Source organism: Tursiops truncatus, chromosome X, assembly GCF_011762595.2.
Source record: "Tursiops truncatus isolate mTurTru1 chromosome X, mTurTru1.mat.Y, whole genome shotgun sequence".
Classification (NCBI taxonomy): domain Eukaryota; kingdom Metazoa; phylum Chordata; class Mammalia; order Artiodactyla; family Delphinidae; genus Tursiops; species Tursiops truncatus.
In genome coordinates this window covers 65,257,597-65,268,775 of record NC_047055.1, presented here as the reverse complement: position 1 = coordinate 65,268,775, position 11,179 = coordinate 65,257,597, and the positions used below count along the sequence as shown (strand labels likewise).

The 11,179-nt window shown below is 38.9% G+C and overlaps 1 protein-coding gene across 4 annotated transcripts; it reads right to left on the bottom strand.

The window, feature by feature from the left end:
- Nucleotides 1–479: 479 nt before the first annotated feature.
- On the bottom strand, nt 480–10,494 carry TAF9B (TATA-box binding protein associated factor 9b). Of its 4 annotated transcripts, none has more exons than XM_004329289.4 (8): nt 10,395–10,494; nt 9,675–9,756; nt 8,946–9,082; nt 8,735–8,869; nt 7,858–7,933; nt 5,777–5,887; nt 4,035–4,191; nt 480–2,145 (listed from the first exon to the last, which is right to left on the bottom strand). In XM_004329289.4, the coding sequence occupies exons 1-8, from the start codon at nt 10,443–10,445 to the stop codon at nt 2,115–2,117; spliced, it is 780 nt and encodes a 259-aa protein (XP_004329337.2). In that variant the 5' UTR covers nt 10,446–10,494; the 3' UTR covers nt 480–2,114. The 4 variants fall into 4 exon arrangements, with proteins under 4 accessions (XP_004329337.2, XP_019787746.1, XP_019787747.1 ...); XM_019932187.3 differs by having other exon boundaries at nt 480–1,852; XM_019932188.3 differs by lacking the exon at nt 5,777–5,887 and having other exon boundaries at nt 480–1,852.
- Nucleotides 10,495–11,179: the final 685 nt, after the last annotated feature.

Sequence of the window (11,179 nt, the reverse complement as noted above, 5' to 3'; positions counted from 1 at the left end):
GACTAGGACTTTTTTGCTTAACTCTGGAGAGAACAGCAAAAGAAAATTTTGGTGGCTGCTTTAAACAAAACAAATTTTGAAGGCTTGAATTTTTTCTAAAAATTCATTTGTATTTTAATACTGTCACCATAGTTGTAGTTAATTTTTAAAAACACCATATTTCTGCACATCTCTAATGGCATGCTCTACCCTGGTTTGAGAAGCAGGAATTCTAGTACAATCTTTTTTGTAGGTGAGGCCCAGAGATGCTACACATTGATCCAGAGAATTAATGTCATAGCCGGGCCAGAACTTTAGCATACTGATGACTTTCTTCCCCTACTGTTTACCTTTCCCTCAACATTTTATTATTTCAAATGTACAGAGGAATTGAAAGAATTGTAAACACCCATAAACCTAACACTTAGACTCTACAACTGCCATTCGTCCATCCATCAACCCCTGATTGTACCTTATAAGTAATTTCTACCAGACTCTGCTTCCAGGATCTTTTCCCCATTTATTTCAGTCATTAATCCAGAAAATGAATGGGGAAACGCAAACAGCCAAATATTTGGAGTACCTGCTATATGCTCAGGACATAATAGAGGCAGTATAAGATGATAGCAGTTATCTCCTGAAGGAATTTACAACCTAGTCAAGGAAGATAGTATATAACAAACAATTTATGCATATATAAACTAGAATTGTACAAGTATGTGCTTCCTGATTTAATACAGAGTTATGAATTATTGATAAAACACTGCAAAGGTTTAGGCTTAAGTGTAGCAAATTCACTTTTAACCCCCAGACAACATATGTATGCCTGTATATAGAAAAAAAATTATAATCATCATAAATGAGTTCAATCTCTTCTTTAGTTGTGTTTCCTGCTTCCTTTCTTTTCCTTTTTATGTCCAGAACTTCCCTCTAGTACATGATACAAAAGTCAAAAAGGAGTACAATGAGAAGACTCCTTCCTACCTTAGTCCCCTAGCCACCAGTTTCCCTTCTTAGAAGCAACCAGTCACTGTAAGACTGGTTTACTTCAATCTCGAGCTACTTAATGCATATAAAAAGGGTATGCATGTGCACGTGTGTGTTGGTGTATGGTGGCATAATTACACACACTGCTTTGTACCTGTCGTTCTGATGTTTTTTTTCCTTACCTCCTGAGTTACTTCTCTTCACTCTGGACCCCTTAGGCCACATCTTCCATTCTCCCTGCATAGTGGCTGTATTCCTATATTCTTACTCAGATCAAAGACACTTGTTTCCTACTTGTAGAAGGAAGAACTTGGGATGACAGTGTCCTCACCTCATTTCCTATCAGTACATCTTTTTAAAAAAAATCCACCTAGAAGCCGGAGGACAAGAGCTGCCTTAAGTCATTCTTTTTTTAAAAAAATTAATTTTTGGCTGTGTTGGGTCTTCGTTGCTGCATGTGGGCTTTCTCTAGTTGCAGTGAGCGGGGGCTACTCCTCGTTGCAGTGCATGGGCTTCTCATTGCGGTGGCTTCTCTTGTTGTGGAGCACAGGCTCTAGGTGCATGGGCTTCAGTAGTTGTGGCATGTGGGCCCTAGAGCACATGGGCTTCAGTAGTTGCAGCACGTGGGCTCAGTAGTTGCAGCACGTGGGCTCAGTAGTTGTGGTGCACGGGCTCAGTAGTTGTGGCTCGCAGGCTGTAGAACACAGGCTCAGCAGTTGTGGCTCATGGGCTTAGTTGCTCCGCGGCATGTGGGATCTTCCCGCACCAGGGCTCGAACCCATGTCCCCTGCATTGGTAGGCAGATTCTTAGCCACTACACCACCAGGGAAGTCCCTTAAGTCATTCTTGATGCTAGAATGGGTGGATGTAATTAGGAAAGGGAGATCTGCAAGATAAAGCAGTCTTCATCGGAAAGGGCAAACCACCCACTGGCTGGCTAAGAGAATGAACACTCAGATTGCAACCTCAATTATATGTATAAATTCCCACTAAAGACAGAGCATGTTATGTTAACAGATTTAAACCCATATCCTTTCATATTTATTTTGCTTCATTATGATGAGTCACATGCTGATTCCAAATAAAAGCAAGTAATTCCCTGATTTATAATCATCCATTAAGCAAATCTTGCTTTTTGGACCTCAGAATTACTGGGCCTTGTTCATCCTCTTTGAATCCCTTAAATCAAAAGTGAGAAATACAGTAAGTTCAATTATTTATTAATAATCTTGGAACAAATACGTTAACAATTCCTTAGAGTTATATAGCATTTTTACAATTTTGAAAGCACTTTCACATATACCAATTAAACCCTCACAACATCCCTGTGAGGTAGGCAGGGTTGGTGTTATTTTCCTATTACTAGTGAGGAGAACAAGGCTCATGGGTGAAGTAAGGTCACACAGTTGGTTAGCGATGGAGCCAGGACTAGAACCTAGGCTTTCTGACATGCCTCCCTGAGAACATTCAAGTAATGGCATCCTATGCTATATAATGAACATTTCTCTCCTATGATGATCAGATCTATTTTTATAAGTCTGGTATCACCTTTTCCTAATATCCAAAAACACTGAATCACAGTTTTGATGAGATATTTCTTCCCTGTTACTGGACTATTTCTCTTTGATGTATCAAGCACCATCCTAAGATGAAACTTACTTGTGTTTTAAGTTTTGAGGATCCTTGGCTATAAGTTCTAAATTATGATATAAAAATTTGTTTTAGAAATTCTGCAAAAGTATTCCTATGTTGAATATGTCAAACTTACTTAAACAACACAAGCCTGTTTATATTTTTGAAAGCTTTGCAGTCTTTCTCAATAGGATGTTTAGATGTGTATAAATGGAAAATAGGGAAAGGTGTTTAGCAACATTACTGGGAAGCCTATGCAGAATGCACCTAAACGCAAGTCACATCACACTAATTTGTTTGTGTTGGCCTTCTAGAGGAAGGAAAACCATTAGAAAACTTTCAGGTTTGATCCCATCATATGTGTGACATCCTCAGCAATAAGCTGGAAAAATCTGAATTATACCAATAGGGGGGTTCAAGCAGTAGTGATCAGAGCATATATATGTATGGTAGAAAGGAAGAAAACACTTGCTCTTCAGTGGTTTTGCCTAGGTCCAGTGTAAGTATACTTATCAAGGCAGATTTTAAGCTATAGCATCTTTCGTGTTAAATTTCAAATTGTGAAATATGGTGGAGTTATCAACTTGGAATATGACTGAAACTGAATGTAACTGACCCCAAACTACCTGTCAAAAGCAGAGTAATGCTCAATGGGCATAAAAGGTAAGGGATAAAACCCAACTGCTCTGGTATGGAGAGAAAAACAGCAAAATGCAAACCTTCTGGTTAAAGTGAACCATAGACCATCAGGCATGTAAAGCAGGTTTTAAAAATATGAAAATGACACTGAGCTGTATTATCAGGAATTACATTCCTAAAGTTCCAGTTTTGGCCTTTTAAATTTAAGAGCAATAGGGAGAAACGTAAGCCTGTGGGGAGGAGGTGGTGCAGAAAATGAATGGGATCTAGAAACGGGGCTGAGGAGGTGGGAAGTTAGGGAACATCAAGAAACAGCTTAAATATATTCAAAATGGATTTAGAATCCCTCTAAATCCAACCTCTCCAACAATATTTGCTAAATTGAGAGATCTGGTCAAAAAAGTTGGTGACAATAAAAGTGACTATTTTATCTTACAAAAGAAGTATTTAAATATAGATTAGAAATTATGCTGTTAAAGATTAGTCCACTGATCAGGCTGTAGAAAGTGAAACTTAAGTGTTGCTGTCAGATACATTGCAGAAAACTGCTTCCAAAAATAGAATTACCATAGCAGTACTCAACATTAATGAAACCATTAATAAACAAGCACTTAACTTTTTATACTTGAAGCCTAATGAAAAAACATTGGTACCCTTAAGAAATAAATATAACACTTTAAGGTGAAAGATATTGCAGCTACATTTAAGTTTTCGATCAAGAATGTTCTAGTTTGGTATACTGGGCTCAAAACCAACTACACGTTTGAAATGCATAGAGACTACACTATATTCCTTACATAGTATCATTGTCATCATCTTCATGTTTTCTCTTCAATGGGTTTGATTCATTGGCCGTGTTCTGTGATGAAACCATGTTGGTGGTAATAAGAATATTTTTGGGCCCAATCATTGAAGGATTAAGCAGAACATTTTGAACTGCAGTTGTTGCGGGAACTGTAAACAGAGGAGAAAACACCCCCAAACTATGAACTACACAGAATCAGAAACATATGGTAAAAAGTATTCAACAAAGCTGAAATGTAATTCGAATAATAATTTCTTTTTTTAAGGTTTTTAAAATAACATTTATTTCTTAAAAGTTAACATATGCATAATAGGAAACCAAAAAACACAAGAAGCAAAAAACAAAGTCATCTATAATCACAAGCAGTTTACCGTTTGATGTGTCCGTCTAGGTTTCGTTTGTGTATCTACATAACTAAGCATCCATTTTTATGTAATTAAGATCATACAGTTATGTATATGCTTTTTCACACATCATGAATATTTACCATTTCAAAGTCCCAAAGCTGTGAGTATTTTGACAGCCAAGAATACACTATACCAACTCAATCTGGAAGGAAAAAACATAATCCTGCCTTTTTTGGCGACAAAAATTTCATAAATCACAAAAATGGCAACAGGCCTCTAGATAAAGAGTTATGATTAAAATACTACATTCCCTTAATGTTCAATTAAAAATGAGACATAAAGCAAGAGTACACAAAGTATAATGCTTCTGAGAGTAAAAAGTATTCAACAAAGCTGAATGTAATTTTAATAACAATTTCAATAGCATGAAGTAAAACTATATCAGAAGAAACATAATTATACTGCATTAAGAGTTAAATTACATTTTTTAATGCTTTAAAGTACTTAAATTAGTATCTAGTATAAAGTTAAAGAAGTTCTGTTAGTTTTTTTTGTTTGCGGTACGCGGGCCTCTCACTATTGTGGCCTCTCCCGTTGTGGAGCACAGGCTCTGGACGCGCAGGCTCAGCGGCCATGGCTCACGGGCCTAGCTGCTCCGCGGCACGGATCTTCCCAGACCGGGGCACGAACCTGTGTCCCCTGCATCGGCAGGCGGACTCTCAACCACTGCGCCACCAGGGAAGCCCTGTTTTTAATTTACTTAAAATTTCAATTAGTTCTCAGTCATGGGAAGCAGTGCACTGGATTCATCATGGAACATACTAAAGGCACGTGTTCAAGGTCAGGAATCATGCTTCCTTACAGACCAATATTATGGTGTACGGTTAGGTTTCAGAAGATGTGAAATCTAAACATATTCATGAATAAACTACGTTATAACAGAATTCTACTTATATTATTCTAACTTTCTACATATACTTCCGTGAAGTGAATAAAAGTACAGTTTTCATTGGCTATATACTAAGTTGTATTATTTTCTTGAGCTTTAACCCTAAGTGATTTTGCCTGAGATTTGTAGACCGTAACTTATTTTAGTTCATAGGGTTCTTTGAGACTCTTGATGATCATGTTGAAATCTCTCCCTTCCCCCCAAAATGTTACATATATGTAAAATTTCATACAATTTTAGTGTGTTTATAGACTCCCTCTGAAGAACCCAGATTTGCAGCATTACGGCCGCCTTCCTGTTACGATATTAAAACAATTTAATTATTGCTATAGGAATACAAACTGTTCTGTTATCACGAATCATTCACAAATTTTAAAATTCAGAAAAATATTTTAAAAGAACCACTTTCAATCCCCCATGCCCTGCCCATCGTGTTACCTGGTTTGACAGGTGTGGACTGAGAAGGTGGAATCTGCACCGTAAATCTTTGGCTTGTCACTGACACTGGAGGTGCAACTTTATTTGGGACAGACACTGTTTGTGGGGTTGCTGTAGTTGTAATTAACAGACCATGTTAGTTAGGTGACTTATTATACAGGTTCAATTCCTGCTCTCCTTTAGCTTACCAGAAACTACCTTCAAAGCACAGGGAATTAATGAAAGATCTGCTTGAGTTTGAATCCAGGCTTTATCACCTACTAGCCGAGTGACCTTGGGCAAGTTATTTAATCTTTTTGTGCTTTTCTCATCTATCAAATGGGGATAACAATACCTGTTTCATAGGATTCTTGTGAGAATTAAAATAATCCATGTAAAACTCTTCACATAGCATCTGGCACTGAATTTTAGCTACATGAAGTCATGAAGTTGAACATTTAAATAAACAGCATTAAAGACCCAAGTTTTCTATTAATTACCTTATGTGGCACTTTTAATCTCTGTCACTTGCTGGGAATTAGGAGGTGTCTACTATGCCCATGAAGCTAAATCAACATGCATCTAACAGAAGCCTAACATATCTCCATCTTTAGGTAAGTTTTCCATGTATTAAGGAGTGGTCCAAAGAATTTGGTGAAGCTTAATGAAGCAATATAAGTATTTTATTTTGTCAAGAAAATTCACAGTAGGTGGATGTTTTCTTGTCCATTATCATAAGGAAATTGTTAACATTTATCTAAGTATGGAGTTTAGGTTTTAAAATTGAACAGAGTATATGCTTAGGTCTTATGCTTTATGAAACTCATTTAAATTTTTTTTAAAGTTTAAAACTTGCATCTTTAATAGTAGTTTTTAGCATCTACCTCACTCTAGACTTAAAAATCTCTAAAACATGTACAATAAATGTCTAACTAGGAATAAAAATCACAACTGATAACTAAAATTGGTTAACTTGCCAACACATGTAACTGATTAGTACAGCCTAGAGTTTTTAAAAAGTTGGTATTCACTTAAGAGATATGAACCCACAGATAAACAGTATATGATCAAAAAGTTACACAAATTATATATGCAAACTCCTGTCTACACAGGTCACATGCATATAATTAGACGTGTACAATTAATACTATACCAGTCTGGTTTTAGAATGCTGAAATGTGAATTCACACCCTGAAAATATGAAGAGGTTGTCTACACATCTCAAAAATCAAATGCTGCTTACACTAGAGCTATATGACATCTATAGTACTCAAGTTATAAGAGCTAAGAAATCAATACTGGTCAAAGAGAAGGGGATTTTTTTTCTGAAAAGACTTTGACTATGAAAAAATACAGCAGGAACGTAGGACAAAAAAATCAGGAAATCTAAATCCATTATTCATGTGTTCCTTAATATCTAAGCAACAATGACATTATGGTTTCTAAATGCCATTCTCCACTAAGAGGAACCAGGGCTCTTTAGAGAAATGGCTGATTCTAGGACTGGGGTAAGGAAAATATAAGATGAGCTTGGAACATCTTGTGCCAGGAAGCAAGAAATGGTCAAAGAATGATGGAGACCTGTCACAAAGGACACAGGAAACAGTCTGAAGGGGTGCTCACTGACCAATACAGGATAATCAGTACTACTTTTGAAAAGGTTATATTAAAAATGATTTTCTTTGAGTCTTAAGCTTTTTGTATACTTTAAACTTACTTCTTTTGATTGCATCTCTTGCCAATTTACTCAGAAATTTAATTTCTGATAATAAGTAGGCTACTGCTGTGAGTTTGGCAACTTTATTTGTATAAAACCCAGAAAGCACACTGCTTAAACTTCTGTTTTTGTTACCATAGTTAATACCGGCAACAATGTTGGGTAATGCCCAATTCTATACTCATTTGGGATCAGATATTCCTTGTCGCTTTCTCATTTTGAAATGATAAAATATGTTTATAGCTTTACTAGAGGACGAGTAAATGTATTAATGGCAACACATATCGGAATTTCTGACTCACCTTTTTACTTGGATTACAGTTCAAAATCAAGTGCTGAGGCACTTCTTTACCAGCCAAAAAAGCCATTTCCCTCTCGCACTTACCTATAGTAGGAGTGGTAGGTCTGCTACTAACAGCACCAACACTTAACCGTGGAACTAGTCTTCCTTGGTTAGGTCCCTAGGGGATTTAAAAAACAAATTAGTTTTAACGTTGTTCACACTTGACACCTAAACTTAGCAGGAAATGAAATTAGGATTGCTGATATGAATTATTAATAGATAATTGATGGCAAGAATGTCCTGTTTCTGTTCAGTGTTCTAATGCAACATTTAAACTAGGGTTTTCACAAATATCTATATATATACACACACATATAATACAAACAATACATATCTATATAAACATGGATAAGAATATATATATAAAATACATAATTCTATATAGTTTTAAAGTTTGAGGTAGAGTGTTATTTGGGGATAACAGCTAACTTCCTTATGATTTTTTAACCTTAACTAGTCAATATCTTAACCCAGTAAGAAACTTCCTTATAGTGGAATTTCAGAGGTACAGAGGTAGGCCAATGTAGGGAGAACTTTCTCAGTGGTGGGAGAGCCTTAGGTCATATTTCAGAAAGCAAGTCCAATGCCTGATGGTATATCATTTACTCTGTTATGGTATAGTGTAAAGATTGGGAGTTATGAGACCTGGGAATCAGTCTTAACTTTGCTACTAACTTCATAGATGAGTTCGGGCTCACTTCCCTGATGAGTTAGATGAACAATAAAGTTCCTTTTAGCCCTCAAAATCTTGGATCATATATTCTATATTTTAACATAGTAGCTAATTGCAGACATAGTATTTTCAAGGAACTAAATTTTAAAAAATCCTAGTAAATTATCTTAGCCTTTAATTTACTGCACTATTTACCCCTAACACATCTTACCCTTTTTAAAAGCTAAGATGACTAAAAATTCTTACCTTTTTAATTAAGGACTTTAGCCTATAGTTTGGAGCTGTTAAGCAGTATCTGTCAGGTGGCAGTCTGGGTCCTGCATATGGCTTAATCAGTGGTAAAGGGGTTTGATTTTTCTGCCTTGCAATATCCAGTAAAAACTAAAAAAAAAAATCCTTATTAGAACTACAATTAAAAATTATAAGTAAAATGAACTTCAAATAAAATTTTGCTCACATCTCTCGGGGGAGGAGAGGTAAAAGACTGGTCAGCCCGACACTGGATTGCCAGTCTCACATCATCTGCATCAACATTAGGTTTCTTAGCATGGCTTGAATAAATTTTTGCATCATCCAGAATTGAAGTCACATATCCTTTAAGAACAAAACATTATTTAAAACATATGAAAATAGATTACTATTTATGGCCAGTTTTTAAAAAGTTTCACTAATTTCCAGAAAGTTTATGAATTTTGGTTCTAATATCTAATTGTCCTATCTATATGATCAATTTGAAACAGATATCACAATATACTGTTCCCTAGCCTGAGCTCCTTTTTACTGCTTTCTGAATTCTATAACATTAACTCTTTTTTTTCTTCACATATTTTTAAGACTTTATTTCTGTAGAGTAGTTTTAGGTTCACAGCAAAATTGAGGGGAATATACAGAGATTTCCTATATACTCCCTGACGCCATACATGCATAGCATCCTCTATTATCAATGTTCCCTGCAAAGTGGTGCGTTTGTTACAATTGATAGTCCTACACGGACCCATCATAATCCCCGATAGTCCGTAGTTTATATTATGGTTCACTCTTGGAACTCTACATTTTGTGGGTTTGGACAAATGTATAATGACATATTATGACATTAACTGTTAAAGTATTTTGGTTGAAAATGTTCTTACAATGAACGATTTTTAAAATTCACAAGTTAGGCGATTTTGGTGTTTTGTTAACTTACGGAAAGCAAATTCCAACATTTGATTTATAACCCTTGGTTCGTACTCCGTAATTCCCATATCCTTCAGGATCTGTGCCATCACCTGTGGATTCAAATAAAAACGCCAGATGCATAATCTAGGTATAGAAATCAAGACTGGACCGAAGGTAGTAATTATATTTATGATACAAGGTTCCCCCTTCTCTGGGTTCCAAACTTGTACTTTTCCTTTTCCTCCCAAGCGAGTGTCAGGTTCACACCAAATCTCGTCTTGATCTCTTTGCTGAAAACTTTTTTTTTTGGCGGGGGTGGGGGCGGGGGCAAAGAGAAGAAAAAGGCCCGGGTTGGCTTTCCCAGTCGAGGTAGGGGTGGTTACAGCTGGTTGTCATTTTCAGATGTGGCGACTGGGGTAGCTTTCCATCAGAACACTGGAGGCGCGAGCCAGGATTCGCAGATGGGGCGGGACGACTAGGCGGCCCGGGGCCCGAGGCCCAGGAGACAAAGCCGGGAGGCCGGCCTGCGCATCCGGTGGGCCGCCAGCCTCCCTCCGGCTGGGCCGCCGGGGTGGCGGGAGAGAGCCCTGGGGTCCAGGGCACTCGAATCTCCAGCTCCTGGCGGCCCTGGCATGGCTGAAGTCGACCCGCGAGCCCATCATCAGGCCCTCCCCCCAGGCCCGCCTCTCAGGTCCCCGGCTGCGGTCGCGCCCAGCTTCGCACCCCGCCTCGCATCCTTCGCACTCACCAAGGCATCTCTCGGAGCGTTCTTGGGAGGCGCCATCTTGCCCGACTCCATGTTATCCTGCTGCTCGTCATCCGGGGATAGAGGACTGCTCGCGGATTCCTCGCTCAGGCTCCACCCCTCCGGGCGCGGAGGGCGGGATTACCGCGCCGGTCCTTTTGCTCCGCTGGCTGCCGCTTCCCAGCCGCCCGCCCGCCCCGCGGAGGCAGAGGGAGGCCGGGCTAGCAGGGAGCTCACGGCGCTGAAGCCTTTTCCGAAGAGCCCTCGGCCAACGCTTGGAAGACTGATAAGTTCGCCTTCCCAGAGCTGTTCCCCAGAAAAGTACACGAAAAGGGGCACCCTTGTCTTTTCTGGGGCCCCTCCTCACGTCCCCTGCAGCCACCCTGGCCCCTTCCCTCTCCCTGAATGTCTGCAGAGTCCCTGCATCCACCTGCCTTTGTGGTAGTGCTGCCTGGTCAAATGCAGAAAGCCCAGTTAAATTTGAATGTCAGATCAATAATCACGTTTTTAGCATAAGTTTATCCCAAATATTACACGGGCTATACTTACACTATGAAATGATTTATTGTTGATCTGATATTCAAATTTAACTGGGTGCTCTCTATTTTTTGTTTTTGTTTTTTTTGCGGTGTGCGGGCCTCTCACTGTTGTGGCCTGTCCCGTTGCGGAGCACAGGCTCCGGACGCGCAGGCTCAGCGGCCATGGCTCACGGGCCCAGCCGCTCCGCGGCATGTGGGATCCTCCCAGACCGGGGCACGAACCCGTGTCCCCTGCATCGGCAGGGGGAC

Bases quoted from the DNA above. Each gene is read 5' to 3' on its own strand.
- TAF9B (XM_019932187.3), bottom strand. From the start codon at position 10,445: ATGGAGTCGGGCAAGATGGCGCCTCCCAAGAACGCTCCGAGAGATGCC. The intron at 8,870-8,945 runs GTGAGCAAAATT...TTTTTTTTTTAG, and splicing joins CCTCTCCTCCCCCGAGAGAT to TTTTTACTGGATATTGCAAG. The intron at 4,192-5,776 runs GTAACACGATGG...CTCTGTTTACAG, and splicing joins GTCCACACCTGTCAAACCAG to TTCCCGCAACAACTGCAGTT.